At 39.3% G+C, this 18,189-nt stretch overlaps 2 protein-coding genes across 5 annotated transcripts in view; one reads left to right on the top strand and one right to left on the bottom strand.

The window, feature by feature from the left end:
• Positions 1–18,189, top strand: part of DYNLT3 (dynein light chain Tctex-type 3) — a 752,500-nt gene that overhangs the window by 421,748 nt on the left and 312,563 nt on the right. The gene's annotated exons all lie outside the window — the stretch shown is intronic.
• The window catches only part of SYTL5 (synaptotagmin like 5), a 250,198-nt gene continuing 244,615 nt past the window's right edge, over positions 12,607–18,189 (bottom strand). For all 4 annotated transcript variants that reach the window (XM_050776519.1, XM_050776521.1, XM_050776520.1 and 1 more), the window contains 2 exons: positions 15,946–16,154; positions 12,607–14,866 (listed from right to left, as the gene is read on the bottom strand). In XM_050776519.1, coding sequence (XP_050632476.1) covers positions 14,724–14,866; positions 15,946–16,154 — 352 coding nt within the window. In that variant the 3' untranslated portion in view covers positions 12,607–14,723. The remainder of the gene's footprint in view (positions 14,867–15,945; positions 16,155–18,189) is intronic.

Genomic DNA, 18,189 nt, shown 5'->3' with positions numbered 1-18,189 from the left:
TGTCTCTCTCTACATCAGAAACAAGTTTCTGTGAAGGATGGTGCTGTGCTTAGGCAGCAGTGCTGTGAGACTAACACACTGATTTCAGATGGAACTGAAATGCCATTATCTGGTCACACATCACATCTGAATCTTTCTCTCTTGAGTATCTTCCAATGTGTCACTTAGTTTCATGCAATTCCATTTGACTGTTGGGCAGGCTAAGCGGATTTCTGATGCTTTCTGAGACTAAGCATGAACTTCCAGGCTTGGAAAGGGGAGTTACTTCTCTCTCTCTTGAAAAACCAGAAAGAGCAGAAATAGTTTTATTTCTCAACAAGTGGCAGCAATTTAGAAGGTGAACTTTGTGAAGGGACTGAGTTCCAAGACCCTCTAGAGCAACGCTCCTCAGAATGTGGTCCTTGTACTAGCTGCTGGTCCCTGCACCATTTATTACTTGTTCACAAGGAGATAAGGAGTTTGCCCAAGACTGGAAATCAACAATGTCAATAAATTTGTTATTTAGTTCAGTTGACGTTTTGGATTGCAAAACTTTCCCTGAAGGAAGCCACACACTGATTTACATTCTGATGCAAGCTCCCTGTCTTATCATGGGCCAGCACCTTGAGTAACGTTTCCCTAGAGGAGGCCAGAGGCGAGACACTTGTCCCTTTGTCTCTATAGAAACCAATTAGTAAATTAGAAATTAGGAAAGAAAATGCAATGGACTTTTTCAAAGTCACAGTAGCTTTTATTCCAGACTGAGTAGTCTCAGTCATTACTAGTTGAGAGCCCATGCAGTTCTGATCAGCAGTTTTGCTAAAGGACTGGTGAGTTGTAGACAGTGAGTCTAGACTAAATATCTTAGAAATGAAAGTGATAAGAAAAACCGATGTCTATTAATATTCTATCTTGGCCAGAATATATGGTGGTTGTCCCTAGGGCAGGGAATGTGAATAAACTGCAACCCCGGAGGAATCTGATGTGTTCCCAAATTGGTGTATCATTCTCTTCTTGCAGAAAGCTCTGAAATCGGTTTGTGAAGGGTCAAAAACAACAGTAACCTGTCCTGCTTTGCAGAAAACAGGATTGTACCCATGTTGCTAGCATTTGCTTTGGAATTATCTCATTTCATAAGAATGGAATGCCTAAATAGCATTTTAATGTTTTGACCCTAGTGTAACAACTAGGAGTCCCGGGCAAGGGCATGGTTTTCTTGTTAGTCACCAGAATCTAGCCTGAGAAAGAGCACCTAGGTACTTAGGAAGAAGAAATATTGATGCTGATTTCTGAAAAATGCATAATCTATCACACCACTACACTACGTTGGTCTTTGAGATGAACTGTCCTGTGAATGTTGATCACTCATTCATTCATTCCTCAGGAGTATATTGCCAATTAGCATAGTTCATTGATCCTAAGGTGCACATTTTCCTGTTCACATTTTAACATCTCTGAAATGGGCAGTGTCTTACAATTAACGACATCCTTCTCAGTTAAGGTCCTGGTGGGAAACATGACAGACTCAAATGGGAATTGAGGAGGACAGATTGAAAGGATTATCTATAATGGTGTGGGCATGGTAAAAGGAACTCAATAAGTGGTGTTGAGGGACTTCAAAGTTACCAGCGTTAGGGGACATTTTCTACCACAGGCCTGAAGGGCAAGGGGAGGGAGTGAATGCTAGAACCTAGAGTGAGCTGTAGGTATAATTTTAGGAGAGGCCACAGGAGAGGAGCTGTGGCAGAGGAACATAGCTATCTTATGTTAAGGTAATTGATGTTAACTAAAGCTTTATGTCTCATGTGGGAATATAATGGAACTAATATTACCTGGCAATAATACAGCAGTCACAGATCGAAAATTTTCTTAAAGGGTTAGATAATATATAGTTCAGGCTTTATGGGCCATGTGGTCTTTGTCACAACCACTCATCTCTGCCACTGTACCACAAAAGCCGCCATAAACAATACGTAAAAGATTATGTATGGCTATATTCCAATTAAATTTTTACTTGCAAAAACAGATAACCAGCCTGTGGGCTGTAGTTTGCTGACTTCTGAAGTAGATAATAGGGAAATTCTGTGTCCCATCTCAGTTCATCCCTTTTACTCTCAGCATCCACTCTTTTCTTTTGTTTGAATAAAAATCTCATGCTCTCAGGACAAGGGACATCTGAACTGTTTATTATGTAGTCCTTTAAGAAAATTTTCTGACCTGTGACTGCTGTATTAATGCCAGATAATGCTAGTTCTGTTATACTCCCACATGAAACCTAAAACTTTAGCTGCCATCAGTTCCCTTCACATAAGAGAGCTGGGGAAGATAGAGGTTGGAAGAAACAGTTAATCGATATAAAGATGTTTCAGTCCCTCTTTGGGGGCTGGTCATGATATCTGAGTTGATAATCATTTTAAATTATCCTTTATTCTCTGCCAGCACTTCAACTAGTTGGATTTCTTTATCTGGGGGATTGTCCCAAATCTTCACTCCTGTAGAATATGATTCCTTAATGTTCCTGGTTTTATTGATTGCTGTAGTTTCCCATTGGCCAGGATTATTGATCAAAGGAGTAGTAGGAGATAACTCAGTAAATCCCCTGACCTCTAGACATAGTTCTTGCAACCATTGTGCATGAATAAACCAATTATTTACCCAGCAGCAAATACAAATAACTCTTTCTCTACCTATAGATTCAGTGGCATGGAGAGCCTGAAATGGTTAAGAGGCATTCTCAGATTCCAATGAAATAGAGTCATGTCAGTTTCCTATGTAAGCATTCCTTCCTTAGACGGTAGAACACTTAGACTCGTGGAACCCAAGTTTATGAAGATAGGTAGGAAAAATGCCTTAAATAACCTGTTAATATAATCATAATAGGGGCCAATTCAAGCTCTAGATCTTAGTTCCTGAACCAATGCCTTTTGGCTACCAGGGAGACACCACCATATGTTGGCTGCTGATTTAAAGCATATACTATACCATGTAAGTTAACACACCAGCCTCACTAAATATTGTCTGTCAGCTAATTCTATAACTGAACTTTGATCGAGTCATTCCATTTTTCCATGAAACCAGCTATTTTGGGGTCATAAGGCACGTGGTAAGACTAATAAATTCCATAGCATGAGCCCACAGATGGGCTTTCTTTAGTGCAAAATAAATTTCTTGGTCAGAGGTAACATTGTGTAAGATATTCTTTGAGTCTAAGTATAGTGGTGGAGTCACATAACAAGTAGAACGGTATATCTTTATTATCTAAAGGCTACATCATCTATCTTAATCTCTATTATAATGTACTCTAGAGAGACCCTGATTGCCATTATATACAAAGTAGCATTCTGATCCATTATAGTGATGACATTTTGCAGTTCCAGATGTGGTATCTTTACTAGAGCAAAAGGGTAAAGTCGCTAGTACCTGGTATCCAGCTATTGACTGGGGAAATGCTTTCTTTTTAATTACCATCAACAAACATAATCAGAAGCAGGGCATCTGCTGTAGAGAGCACAGAAAATCTTTTCAAGGGAACATGTATCTTTAAATAACCGTCTTTATCTGTTTTGTTTTGTTTTTCTTGTTTTTGTTTATTTGTTTTTGTTTTTTCTCTTGCTAAATGACCATCTTTACACATTCTAGGAAACCTATAAGATAATCTGTCTTAATTTTTGGCTACTTTATATTTCTTCCAGTGAACAGAGGCACAACGATTGGAAGACGTTATTTTGGTTTGTTTCTTATTCAAAGACATTAACATGTACTATGCACATATTAATGTGCCAAGTGCTGGGAATGCTTCTCAAATATGTGAGCAATACAATCTTGAAATTCTATTTTGAGAGCCTGCTTCCTAAAGAACGGGCCTAATGTCAATTACTGTATCAATTAGGGTCTCAGCAGGAAACAAATGGAACACTGAAACTGTGGCTGCAACACTGAGGAAAGATTAGTAGAGGGATTATTTATAAAGGTGCAGTCAGGGTCAAGGGAAAACAACAAGGGATGGTTATATTAACAACAACTAGGAGCCTTTACCACTAGTAGGCCTAAAGGATTGGAGGGCAGGAGTGGCTCTGTAGCTCTAGCTGCAGGAGAAGGTAACCTAACAAGAACTATAGCCTTGAGTAGAGGAATGTAGTCACTATCACTTGGTGACCCAGCAGGAGGGAGCCAGGCTAATAACTATACCAGTCTCACTTTCCTCACACCATTCAATCTCCTACTTCTGGCTTTGTCCAAACCCAACCAAAATCCAGAAGTTAAGAGAGTCACATTGAAGTAAATCATTAAGGTTCACCTCTTAGGGCATAAAACAGCATGAAAACAGCAAAGAGAAAATATGCAGGAACAGATGTAGAATCTTAAAACATTATAATTGACAACATTTGTTTCTTCCTTTGTGGTATGTAAAGTAAGGCTGCCTCTTACAATCAATGGTGTCAAAGAGTAAATTAATTCTAGCACATGTAAGATGTCATAGGACTTTAGAGCTTGAGTAGACTTTGAATATCACTTAGTTCAAGTCTCCCATTTTATAGATGAGAAACTGAGGTTCAGTGAGAGAACCTGTCTTGCTCAAAAGCCACAGCAAGTAGCATAGCCTGGAGAAAGAGCTAGGTTTCTTAACTATCAACTCAGTGTTCTTTATAACACATCATCCTCTTTCAAGTTTGGGTTAAACAAAATGTACTTTTGAGTTAAACTTCACATTTATCACTGACTTAAGCCAACTCGGTATCCAAATGCTTTTCTCTACAGTTTATCATCAGCAGCAACACAAATATTGAGTCTTGATTGAAAATAGAAGATACCTGCTAGATGTTTGATTAGTACTATGGAATAAAGCTTTCAGGGACTATCTCCTCAAGTTTAGGAGAGATTGTATCCAAAGTCAGTTGGTCCTCATTCTATTTAGCAGGTTATCAGAATCATCTAGAATAAAAAATATTTAGGTCTTTCATTTCAAGGACTCTGAAATAAAGTCAGATTGCCTGGCTGAGGGATGTCTTCAGGATAGCGACAGGAGAACACACACACACACACACACACACACACACACACACACACACACACAGGATGTTAGTAATCAAGTACGTGTGTATGCCAAGAAATAAAAATCAAGGAATAAAAGGGGTTCAAAGAAAAGACTGGCAAATGGGAGTATCTTAGGACAATGTCGGCATCAGCTACAACTAACAGGCGATAGTCTCAAGTGTCAATATCATTCTGCCATTTTCTCTACACCAACGCATTCCACAGTTCATTGTTCTTGGAAATCAACTAAGGATCTTATTATAATGAGCATTGTGATTCGGTGGGTATGGGCTGGGGCCCCACATTCTGCATTTCCAACAAGCTCCCAGATTCTGGTAATGCTGTTGGTTCATGAATCCCACTTTAAGAAGCACGTCTCCAGCTCATGACAAACACAAGGTTTCTATTTGGGTTGCAGTTTAGTGTAGTGCAAAGAAATTGGGCTTTGGGATCTGAACTGGGAAGTTCTATGTTGGGTGAGGCTGTATTACATACTATCTTTCAACTTGGGCAAGCTACTTAACCTCTATGAGCCTCTTAGTTCTTTTTTAAAAACAGCCTTAAATTAGGTAACAATTTGTAAAGTACTTGACACATAGTAGATGCTCGATAGATGTCATTTCTGATCCCTTCCCTTGATTTATTGAGGGGAGGGCAAAGGGAGTAATTGTGTCAGAGTTTAGACGTACAGGAAGATAAATGAGCCAAAACCGAAATGGGAAGGCAGATTCAATAGCTGAGCACCAAGAAGAGTTGTTCGACATCATTCTATTTTTAAAACAGCAACCAGACACCAATCCAATCTGTGTGTCAATTCAGCAAATGTGCTTTCCTCCAAAGACAAATAAGTATAAAGACACGAGGGATAGGTGACATATAACCCATCTTCAAGAACTCAGGAATAAGAAAACCAAATACTGTATGTTCTCACTTATAAATGAGAGCTAAACATTGAGTGCACATGGACACAAAGAAAGGAACAACAGACACCAAGCCCTACTCGAGGGTGGAGGGTGGGAGAAGAGAGAGGATCGAAAACTGCCTATCAAATGCTATGCTTATTACTGGGATAACAAAATAATCTGTACACCAACCCTGTGGCATGCAAGTTACCTATATAACAAACCTTCACATGTACCCCTGAATGTAAAATAAAAGTTAAAAAAAGAACTCAGAAATAACTCAGAACATGTTAGAGATATTAGGAAAGTGAATTTAGTGAAAAGAATCCCAATTTGCAGCAAGTTCAGGGTGGCACAAAGCTTTTGCCTGGGATGCATGTTACATACAGAAGCTTAGAAGTAGGCATGTTAGGTATTTAAGTATTGCTACTAATTTTGCAATTAGTAGCATGCTAAGACAAGCAATTAGTAAACGTGGCAAGACAAGCACACAGGAACAGTTATTTGTGGCCAATAATAACAAAAAAATCTAGTAGGATAAATAAATAAATAAATAAAAACAGAAAAATTAACAATTAAAAAATTGTTACTGTTTCCTCAGAGTTCTTCTGTCCTTTTCTCTATTTAAAAACAAATAAAAATACTATATTTTACACGTAAAATTTAAGAGGGTAGATTTCACGTTAAGTCTTCTTACCACAATAAAAAGAAATGAACTATCAAGTCACAACAAGAGATGGAGGAACTTTAAATGCCATATTGAAAAGTAAAAGAAGCAAACCCAAAAAGGCTACACATTGCATAATTCTAACTATATGATATTCTGAAAAAAGGCAAAACTATGGAGACAGTTAAAAGACTAGTGGTTGCCGTGGTTTAAATCACAGGGGATGTTTTGGGCAGTGAAACTATTCTGTGTTACACTCTAATTGTGTATATATGATATTATAAATTTATCAAAACTAATAGAACTAAAATACAAAGAGTGAATCCTAATGTAAAGTATGGTCTTTAGTTAATAATAATGAATCAATATGGCTCATCAATTGTAACAAATGTACCACATCAATGCAATATGTTAATAATAGGAGAAACTCAGGGGGAAGGCAGTATATGGAAACTCTTGTACTTTCTGCTCAACATTTCTGTAAACCTAAACTGCTCTGAGAAATAAAGTCTACTAACTAAAAACAAACAAACAAAAGAGACCAAGTTCCTATTAGAACAAGAGTGTAGGAGAGTACATTGGCAACGGAAGCAAGTGAATGCCATGACAAAGCAGAAACGAACATACTCACGTGTAGGTGACCCACTCTATGGCAGTTTGGAAAATTATCCCTTATTCCTTTCAAAGAAGAGCCCCCATTCCAATGTTTCAGCGACCCAGTGATTTTACATGTTCTTAGATATTGAAAATGTGTCTTCCTTCTCCAGCCCACTAAACCCCTGAACTTATCTCCAGGTCCCAGAGAGAAACTCTCCTCATGACTACTGTGTTCAATCCAGGAATGGAGACCTAGTGCATTCAAAGAGCCGGGCCAATACTTGGGCTGATTATGTGGTGCAGTTCTCAGATGTTCTTTAAGAATTTGTACAACACATATTTTCAGGTGGACCTGCCTGGTGGAAGGGATTTGAAAGAAGTCCCCAGTGAAGGCAAATGTTCCTTTTCCCAATGTCCTTCGCAATTCCTGTGCCGCCCAAGGTTGCATGCCCCATTCAGCAAAACAAAAGTCCCACATTTAAACAGATCTGTCTTAGGAGGCAATTTATCAGCCATAAATTGCTCTTCACGCATGAGCTCCTCACCCCATCTATCTATTCGAGCAGACATTATTTCTTCCCGCTAATACTATATTCTTCCTGAGAGGAGCTCTCCACCTCATTACATTTTCAGGAATGTTTAGCACCCTTTATAATTTGGCACCCTGGGAAGCTCCCCAGAAGCCCCCTCCTCAGCCTGGCTCTGTGCATTCAGATGCCTTGCAAGCAAGTGCCTCTAACAGAGTTGGGCTCTGAGGTGACAGGAAAGAGCTGAAAATGAAGAATAATATTTCCATAAGCCCATGCGGAAAAAAGCATGAAGGGCATCTCTTAAGATTCTGGTGTGCACGCCATCAGCCAGAGGGACAATGTAAGAAGATATTTAGGTATTAGGGAAGACAAATTAATGGAGGTGGCAGGGAACTCAAAAGTCAAGACCAAGGAAAAGTCCAGGTATCTCTTTCTTCAAATCAACTGAAAGCCAATGATCTCTCTTTAAAAATGTCCATTTATGAATAATAAATACTAAGAAAGGATGGAAACAAATACACATACCCAATCCCCAATCATTTCAACTACGGGTTCAATCTTGAATGATTGCCATGACTGCTTTGTGATGGAATGGCTTCCTTCTTTGTTTCCAAAGGAGAAAGGTTTAAAAATAAGTCTACTTATTGGGACTTACCGATTCCTGTGGATTTGCACAAATGAACTTCAAGTTTCTACAGACAAAATGAACTATTGACTAAGTAGAAAAAATGTTTGGAAGGAGAAATCGGAATCCTTCCCCAAAGTAAATGTATCTCACAATAAAGAGGAAAAATAAAATATTTAGATTTAAATATCTACCTAGTTCTCTGCCCTCCTATAAGAAGACATTTTTTAGAAAATTCCAATTATTTAAACTTTTGCTTTAATTACTATAATGAAATATTTGATTTATGTGCTGTATTAATTTCTGTCTCCTTCAGAGTAAAAGGAAATCAGAGACACATCTTTACTTGTGCTGAAATACTTGAGAGAAAAGTATGATCTACTACCCCATATGAGTGTTTTGGCATTTATAGGCAATACTAACCATATATTCGACTTTAGTTTTCCAAGTGTAAAAAAAACCTCCCCCAGAAAATTTTGATAAATTCTAGTGAACTAAATGAGGAACAATTGTTAATCTTTGAAACACTATGCATTACTCATAGCGACAATAGCAGTTTACGTTTCTATGGAAATTGTTTTGACAGCATGGTAAATTTCCTTCTGTAGATAAAGAACATGACTCTATACAACATTGTTGTGAGGCTGGCAGGTTTTATGTTCCTGACATGGGGTATAGGGAATGAGACATAGAAAGAGATGGTCATTACACTGAAAGAGAGTGTTGAAGAAAGGGGAGGAAAGATGGTTTGCTTGCAGGTTCCATAATCTGTAGACTAAGAAACTGACCAATTTTTCTTCTCATGAAATTAAATATTTTCTGTAATATTTATTATCTAATCCAATGAAGTATAAAATAATAAAATATATAAAGTAATAAATATATTACCCACAAGTATTCGAAGAATAGAGTTGATATAATTTGTCCTCAAATGCAGTGTTTCTCAAACTGTGATCCATTTGTATTAGATTCACCCAAGAAGCTTGATTAAAATGATTGGGATTGCTGGAGATTTTGTTTAGTAGGTTTGGAGCAATGCTCTGGAATAAATGTATTCAGTTCATACTCCAGATGATTCAGATAGTCCTTTGGAATCCTTGATGTAGTACAATTTTCCTGGCTATTGTTCAAACCTTTCCAGATCTAATTTTTGTTGTACTTTTGCCTGTATGAACATTCCCCTCCTATTTTTCTTCAATTTCAGAGGCCATACATGACACTATTGTAAGAGTAAAACCCTTCTGGCAACTTCTAGAGACAATGTTCACTTTAATGTGAAATGTATACATGGGAGAAAAACAAACATTGATCACAGCCCAAAATGCTACTAGTTCTCACTTTCAGATGCTTCTAGGACTTGATATTTCATTACACTTTGCTTCTAAAGGTGGGGTTTACTCTATTTACTTCCATGGTTTTCTCCTCCTTCACCAAAGGTAAACCTTGGAGAAGTAAGTAACGATGAGACTAATATGACTGTGAATCAGGTGGGCTCAATTCATTCATTAATTACCTAAGTACTTAATGATTATTAGCCATACATTTGTGAACATTTCTTAAGGAAAAAGAGGCCAAGAGTATGAGGTTACTTCAAAATACATTTGTTTATGGTGTTTTCGTGGCCTGGAAAATCTACATCCTGATGAGTCCAGCGACAATAACAACGTAAATGAAAGGAGAGCTGATTAACAGAATGAATCTACCACATCCTGTATGTATTATTTATGTGTGCATGGATAAAATCAGGGTTTTAGACTTGTCCATGTCCCTTTTCAACTTGATTTATCTGAGGGAAAAATGACAGTTGAGATCTTCAAAGAAGGAGTAGGACATTCCATGCAAGGCTGTGGTCTCTTCTTCTGATAAGCTGACATGTGGGGCTGGAAGCATACTTTGTGCTTTGATCTATGCTGAGACAAGCTGGGCCCAACAGTCTAGGGTTGTAACTACAGTACTTGTTGGAAGGTTGCTTTTATAAAAATTAATTTTATTTTTAGTTGATAAATAACAATTGTATATATTTATGGAGTACAATGTGGTGTTTTGATACACATATACACTGTGGAAAGAGTAAACCAAGCTAATTGGTATATCCATCACCTCAAATATTTATCATTTCTTTGTGGTGAGAACATTTGAAATCCTCTCTTTTAGCTGTTTTGAAATATACATTATTTTTAAGTATAGTCATTATGCTGTGTCATTGCACAGCATGGCGACTATAGTAAGGTGGCTTTTAAAAGACCAATCAGTAAACTAAATCAGAGATTTTTCTTGATCTAATTGGGCCCCAGTTTCCTTATCTGTTAATTGGGAGTTAGAAGTGGTGGTTTCTAAAGATGCCTACGTCTAATATTCTATGGTGTTACATTAGTTTGTTTTCACTTATTCCGCAAATATTTTTTGATTACCTACTGTGAGCTAAGGACCAGGATATAGCTGTAAAAAATATAAATATTGTCTCCGCCCTTCCGAATCTTACATTGTAGGGATGTGGCAGGGAGGAAACAGACACAGATATTAAAGGACTCATTACATTCATAATTTATTATAATTGTGATGCGTGCACTGAAGGGGAAATAGAGGCAGGCTGCTGTGACCTGGTTCAGTAGAGAGTCATCAGGGAAGGTTTCCCTGAGGAGGTAACATTATAGACCTGGATGACTAATGGGAATCAGGCTGAAGAAAAGATGGACCAAGAAGATTCCTGGCAAAGGCCATGAGGTGGGATAGAGCCTGGCACAACTGAGAAGAAGAAAAATGAATTCTGTAACTGAAGAGAAGGGGAGGGGCGGCATGGCCTGGGAGAAACTGGTAGTGACCATCTTATGCAGGGCCATGAGCAGGAATTTATATTTTATTCTCAACACAATGGGAAGCCATGGAGGGTTTTACAGATCACTCTGGGGATGGACAGATAGATCAATAATGGTAAACAAGTATAGTCAAATGCGAATGGCAGAGCTGAATTTGGATGGTGGATATGAGAGTGTTCACTATAAAGTTCTTTCAACTTTTCTGTATATTTGAACATTTTAAAATAACATGCTGAGACAAATCACTCTGGTCACAGTAAGAGGAATGGATTGAGGGAGGACAAAATTGGTGGCATAGATGGCAGTTAGGAGACTGCTGCAATAATCTTGGAGACGGGTGATGGTGGCTTGGACTAGGGTGGTGCCATGCAGACAGTGAGAATTGGACAGGAAAGAGGAAGACTTAACTTTTCACGTTTTTGAACTATTTGAATTCTGTGCCATTCACATGCATTACCTATATTTAAAAATACTATTTGTAGTTCTAGCCCATACTTTTGCCTTTTTTTTTTTTTTTTTTTTTGAGACAGAGTCTCGCTCTGTCGCCCAGGCTGGAGTGCAGTGGCGCAATCTCGGCTCACTGCAAGCTCCGCCTTCCGGGTTCACGCCATTCTCCTGCCTCAGCCTCCTGAGTAGCTGGGACTACAGGCGCCCGCCACCGCGCCCGGCTAATTTTTTGTATTTTTAGTAGAAACGGGGTTTCACCGTGGTCTCGATCTCCTGACCTTGTGATCCGCCCGCCTCGGCCTCCCAAAGTGCTGGGATTACAGGCGTGAGCCACCGCGCCCGGCCCAACTTTTGCCTTTTATTTCCAAGAGCAACACCAATAGGTTTCTGATAGATTTTTGCATACTTGAGTTTTGCATTACGGGAATACCTAGTTAGATGCTGGATTTTATGAAATCATGATACAGAGAGTTGCTCTATGTGTGGCAAAGATCTGAACACATAAAGTTCATGCTCTTCTTGAGTTCAAGTTATAAATTTTAAGATTTATTATTTTTCATATTTATTATTATTTTTTTTTTGTTTGTTTTTTTGAGATGGAGTCTCGCTCTGTCACCCAGGCTGGAGTGCAGTGGCGCGATCTGGGCTCACTGCAAGCTCCGCCTCCCGGGTTCACGCCATTCGCCTGCCTCAGCTTCCAGAGTAGCTGGGACTACAGGCGCCTGCCACCTCGCCCGGCTAGTTTTTTGTATTTTTTTTTTTTTTAAGTAGAGACGGGGTTTCACCGTGGTAGCCAGGATGGTCTCGATCTCCTGACCTCGTGATCCGCCCGTCTCGGCCTCCCAAAGTGCTGGGATTACAGGCTTGAGCCACCGGGCCCAGCCTTCGTATTTATTATTAATGAATAAATCCACTTTGTTGTGTCTATTCCAGATATGCTTCCAGATTTCACCATCACCACCCTCTTACCTCCCCTAAAAATGTAATTGAAGACAGAATGAGTCACATCAAGTCTGAAGACATTTTATTTTTCCTATGTGGGAAGCAATGATGATCTTACACTTTTTGTTTTCTGTTTTTAAGAAGTGCAGCACAGGGATATGTGCAGTTTTTTCTTTTAAGTACCTTGCTAAGCGACACTAGACTAATAACCATTTTCTAGAATTAGGTGACCTATTTCTGAATAAAATTGAAATTGGATTGCTTATTCCCTTACTAATAATAATACTAAATATATTCTTAAATCAGTTTTCAAAATTCAAGAGGAAATCTAGAAATATGGAACAACTAGCAGAAATAAGCCTGAAGCTGATTCTAGCTCTGTTACTACTAAAACTCAGTTTCTAAACTTTCGAGGATTTTATATGAATTCATATGAAAAAAATGAGCTCAGAGGCTAGAATATGACTCCAGAACATACCTTGGTCAGGTATGTTCATGCTCAAGTAATCGGACTCTGCTTCAAATTTCTTGACATATGCCCTCTTATCCACCTTAATAAGCATAGCATTATGCCAAGGACTGTAGTGAAAAAAGAACACTGGCCTAAGATTGATAGCCTGCATTTAAGTCCAGATTTAGTCACAGCCTCTATATGGCCTTGGGCAAGTTATCTCAGCTCTCTGAAATTCACGTTTGGAATCTGCAAAATGAGGAACTGGGCCTGAGGTTCCTTCTAGCTTTAACTTTCTTTGCATCTAAGTTTCGTGGCTCAAGCATCTGGAATTCCAAGTGAGAGAAGATATGGTAGATTGAACTGTTGGCCCCAATTCTTCATCCCTTCCTGCATCCTCACTCTTGTCATGGCATCACTGTGGGCAGTGCATATTTCCCTGCCTCTTCATGTTGGCCATCTGACTTCCTTTGACCAATGAGATATCAGTAGACATGACACAATCAGGGGCTGAAAATGTACCCGAGCAGTGGGGCTCATCCTATTGCAATTCTGCCATCCAGATGCTCTGGCTATCCCTTGGGCTCAAAGAGGATGAGGCATAAGAAGCCAACCTAGAACCTCAGGCCTGTAGCAGGAAGCAGAGGTGCCATAGCCAGTCTTCAGAACTATGAGAAAAAGGATTGTCATTTTAAGCCACTGACATTTGGTGTGTTTTTTTCATTCAGCATTATTGTGACAATGGTTAACCACTGCAAAAGGAGATAAGAAAAACTCAACGAAGGAGAAGACAAGCGGGGAGAGAGCAGATGGAGTCCTTGATTCTCTCCCATAACAGGGCAGAAGAGAAACAGAAGTAAAATAGCAGGTAGAGTACCTCCTTTTTCATTAAACTAGTCTCATCAATGAACACAATGTGAAAAGGTACATCAATTGACCATTATTTCTCATTCCCCTTTAGTTAATGGCTTAGAACATTTTATAAAATAAATGTTTACAACAGAGCTCTCTTAGGTCATCAGTAGGGTAACCCTACATCCCAATTTTCCCAGGTCAATTCTAATCAACATCAATTGTTCTGATGTAGTTATTTAGCTCTCTTTGTTCTCAAAAATAAACTGATTTAGATGATAAATTATATAGTAATCATAGAAAGCCCTGTCAGTCCATCTTGAAATACTACTTGGTTAATCCACAAGTTTGCTGCAATAACAGGACAACCCCCTTGCTCAAGCAACCATCCCCACAATGCCTTCTTGAGAGCATGTGGATTCCTAGGGTGAGCAACAGTTGGCCAGTATCATTTCTTCTAACTTTTCAAGTGATCTACCTTCTCAGTGGTCCCCTTTCTCTTCAAAGGATTTGAGAAAATCTAAAGTAACTTATAATTAGCAAATGGAGGACCCCAATCTCAATTGTCGTTTCAAATGAGCTTGTGCCATTTCTTTTATGGTATAAACCCTATAAACCTTTGCACAATTTGCTCGTTGACAGGACAGAGTAGTACACTTTCTATCATCCAATCAAGAAGGCCCTGATTGGAAGAAAATATATGTTTTTTAGGCACTCAACAAGACCCTAAATGTTCATACTACTGACATCTCTCCCTTCATGTCCCGATACTGTCAGATGAGAAATGGCAGGGAAGCAGAATCCCAGGTCTCAGTTTGCTACTGGTAGGAAAAGACAGCCAGATAGGCCCTGGTGGCCTCGTTCTTGGAGAACTGGTCCCTCTAGAGTCTACACTTTCCCATGCTGGAACGAAGCATGAGTACACCCTCAAAAGGAGTTCCAGGGTTGTTGGCCATCTTCTGCCAAAGGCGCTGCTCTTCCCCCTGAGAGTCCATCCAATCCACGTTCTTCCCATGGCTCACACCTGAAGAAACGAAATGGGAACATTATATGTCACACATGAAATGTTTTTCTCTCCTGCAAGGCATCTATCAACTTCTGAGGGGGCCTTTTGACCAGAGTACCTTTTACTGGCTTGTTCTCACTTAGTATATATAGTGAGTGGTGTTAGAATTGAATCAATCATTTGCAGCCTGCACTATTCTCTAATGCCTAGGCCATATGAGGCAAATCAGGGTGGCCCTGGTGACTCACTTCCTCCCTACTTTAGCAGAGAGCTGGTTCATCTGGACTGTGCTAACATGACAGAAGAACGGGATGAATTTGGCTCTCTTTTTCTAACAAGGACACTTTTCTGACCTGGGGAGTTTTCCTTTTAGTGGTATAGATATTCTTGGCTCCCCTTAATCTATAAATAAGTAATTATCATAGTGATAGGACCTTCCTCAACAGAAATATTTACCATGGTGTATGCAGATGGTCTCATCTATGTCTGGCTTAGGCTATGGGATAATGAGAGTTAGGGGGACTGCACGTGCTCTACTACTGTAATCCCTTTTCCAATTCACCCTGTTACAGTTGTGTCTTGTGGCACCAGTGGTGGGTTTCCTTGATCTGTTTTTAACAACATTGGTGTTATTTTTATGAAAAAATGATTTCTTTTCAATTCAACCAGTATGAATAATAGCTGCAAGTGCTGGACAGAACTGAGAAGATGATGAAGTAATGTTGGTCTTGAAAGTCGCTGTCCTCCTATCAGAAGGCTGTGCTGTCTTGGTAATCATCTTCTGAGCAAAATCTGAAGCAAGGTCCAAGAAAGTACTTAAAATTCACTTAGACTAAAGTGTAAATGTTAGTCTATGAAAGGACTGAATGTCAACATTATATCTTCCAATCTTCTAGCCTAAGGATACAAAGGTACTGTAGTTATATTTGTATTTTAACAATGAATAGATCCTTAGCTAAAGGAATGAAGCATTTGTGGTAATTTCAGGATTTAGCTGAAACTACGTATGTATATCCACTGCACATCACACCTGCAAGAATAGTGCCCCCAAACGGACCCAGTCACAGACCATCCCTGTGGGTCCCCAAATCCCTCACCACTTCCAGAATTCAAACGAACTCCTCCCAGAAAAATGTTGCTGGAAAAGGCCTCCTTGTCCCAGATGGTAAGTTCTAGGCAAACATTCTTTATATCCTGGGGATGGATGCCACTGAACATGAATGTATGATTCCACTGAGGGTTAACACTCTTTTTTATTACCAGAGTTTTGTGCTTGGTGGCTTTGCTATCATCAGGGAGCAGGTAGCTGCAGGAGGAAAAACAATCAAACCATCAGTAAGACAGCAGACAGAAAATGTCAATGTGCACGCAAGTGTGATGTGTCTATCTGATTTTTCTTCCCAGGCTTCTATATGCTTAAATCTGGATTTATATAGTGGAATGACTTTAATGCCCTCATTCTCCTTTCTAATCCTATTTTCGTCCTTCCTTCCATCTTGAAAAGAAAATACCTCCTGCAATAGACACTATTGTATGCCCTGCTTCACATCTTTTTGGCCCTCCTTGGAGCTGACTTGCAGCAGGATGGGAAGTTCCTGATATGCTTTCAGCTTCCTACCTCAAGTGCTTGTGTCTTTTGACACAAGGAATAAATTCCTCTAATTAAGGAATTTATCTGATATTGTGTTAGCTGGCTCAGCTTATGTGCAGGAAACTCTGGGATTACTTGGAATTTAATGCCCCTGGGGCAACCTTTAACTGATGAGTTTGAGAAATTGGTGGATAATTCCCCAGCTTCCCTGTCCCTCGAAGTGACAATCCTAAGGTATATTCCACAGAGTTCCTCACTGCTTCCCCAATGGAATCAAGTTGCAGTTGCCCACAGTGGTAACCTGCCCATTAATATATGTTTTAATCAACTTCTCTTTCTTCCTTGTCTCATTTTCTCCACTTCCTCACTGGCGTTTCCTGAAATCTCTTCAAATAAAACACCTGTATCCTAGGTTTTCTCGACTATGGTCAAAACACTGTATGAGGCTCTAGGTATGTGATAAGAATGGCTGTTTTCCCCCTTCAGGGAGCATACTTTAGAAAAGAAGACATACGTACATATGGAATTAGTACATGGAACAAAAATGAAAAGTGCTACAAACAAATGACTTTACAATAAAGAAGATACATTCAGTCACTTAAGATTTCATTTCATGTCCCAAGCAGAGACTGATTATCTCCTAATATCCATTCTCTCCTTACATTCCTCTAAAAAACTCTGTGTTTTTATTTGAGCACAGTGTTGCCCAGAATAAAGATTACATTCCCCAGCCTCCCTTGCAGCTAGAATAGCCATGTGACTGAGTTCTGGCCATTGGGATATAAGAAGCAGTGCTTATAAAACTACTTCTTACATCTGGAAAGTGTCCTGTCAGCTGGAATTTGTATGGGATAGCTGAAACATGAGCAGCTATCCTAACCCATTAGGTGGATACCATAATGAGATGGAAAAATCCTGGGTCCCTGATAATCATGATGCTTCCATACCTGCCCTGGGGACCTTACCTTCAGTCTTTGTTTACATGTAAGAGAGAAAAAAAAAACTAGTCTTGTTTAAGCCACTGTTCTTTTGGCTCACAGCCAGAAATATTGTTAATGGATATATTTTATATTATTAAACTTTACAGAGGGTCTATTCTTGCTCCCTCACTGTCTTTAAAAAAAATCTCATGTCTTTTTAGAATCAGCCTAATGTTTAAGTATTATTATAGATAGAATTTACCAGAAAGTTACTGGCTTTTGTTTTTCTTTCTAGAACAAAAATAGTCTTTTATTATTTCTGCTTTATAAATTTTCCACAAGATAAAGTGAATAGTGCTCCAGAAGAAGTCAAGTAGCGCCGCAAGGTCACAATGTGGCCACGGGTTGGGAGCCATCTCCTCATTCCACCAGACAGTGAGCAGCACAGGCTTAAACTGGATGGTAGGGCTAATGACACAAATTGTAACTGCAGTATCCAAAGAAAGCATTTCTTCTATGCTCAAATATACTGCAAGAAAGAGTGAAGGGCAGATGTGCCAGGATTCAGGCACACACACTCACCAATGGGGAGGCCCCAGAACTGCTTCTCCCCACTACTGGCTTTACCAAAGTTAGAACATGTGGTCAGGCACAGTGGCTCATGCCTGTAATCCCAGCACTTTGGGAGGCTGACGCAGGCAGATTACTTGAGGTCAGGAGTTCGAGACCAGTCTGGTCAATGTAGTGAAATCCCGCCTCTACTAAAAATACAAAAAAATAAATAAATAAATAAAATAGCTGGGCATGGTGCCACGCACCTGTAATCCCAG

The sequence above is a fragment of the Macaca thibetana genome, chromosome X (genome assembly GCF_024542745.1).
Source record: "Macaca thibetana thibetana isolate TM-01 chromosome X, ASM2454274v1, whole genome shotgun sequence".
NCBI classification, from domain to species: domain Eukaryota; kingdom Metazoa; phylum Chordata; class Mammalia; order Primates; family Cercopithecidae; genus Macaca; species Macaca thibetana.
The sequence above is the reverse complement of the archived record's forward strand: the minus strand, read 5'-3'. Positions and strand labels throughout refer to the sequence as shown.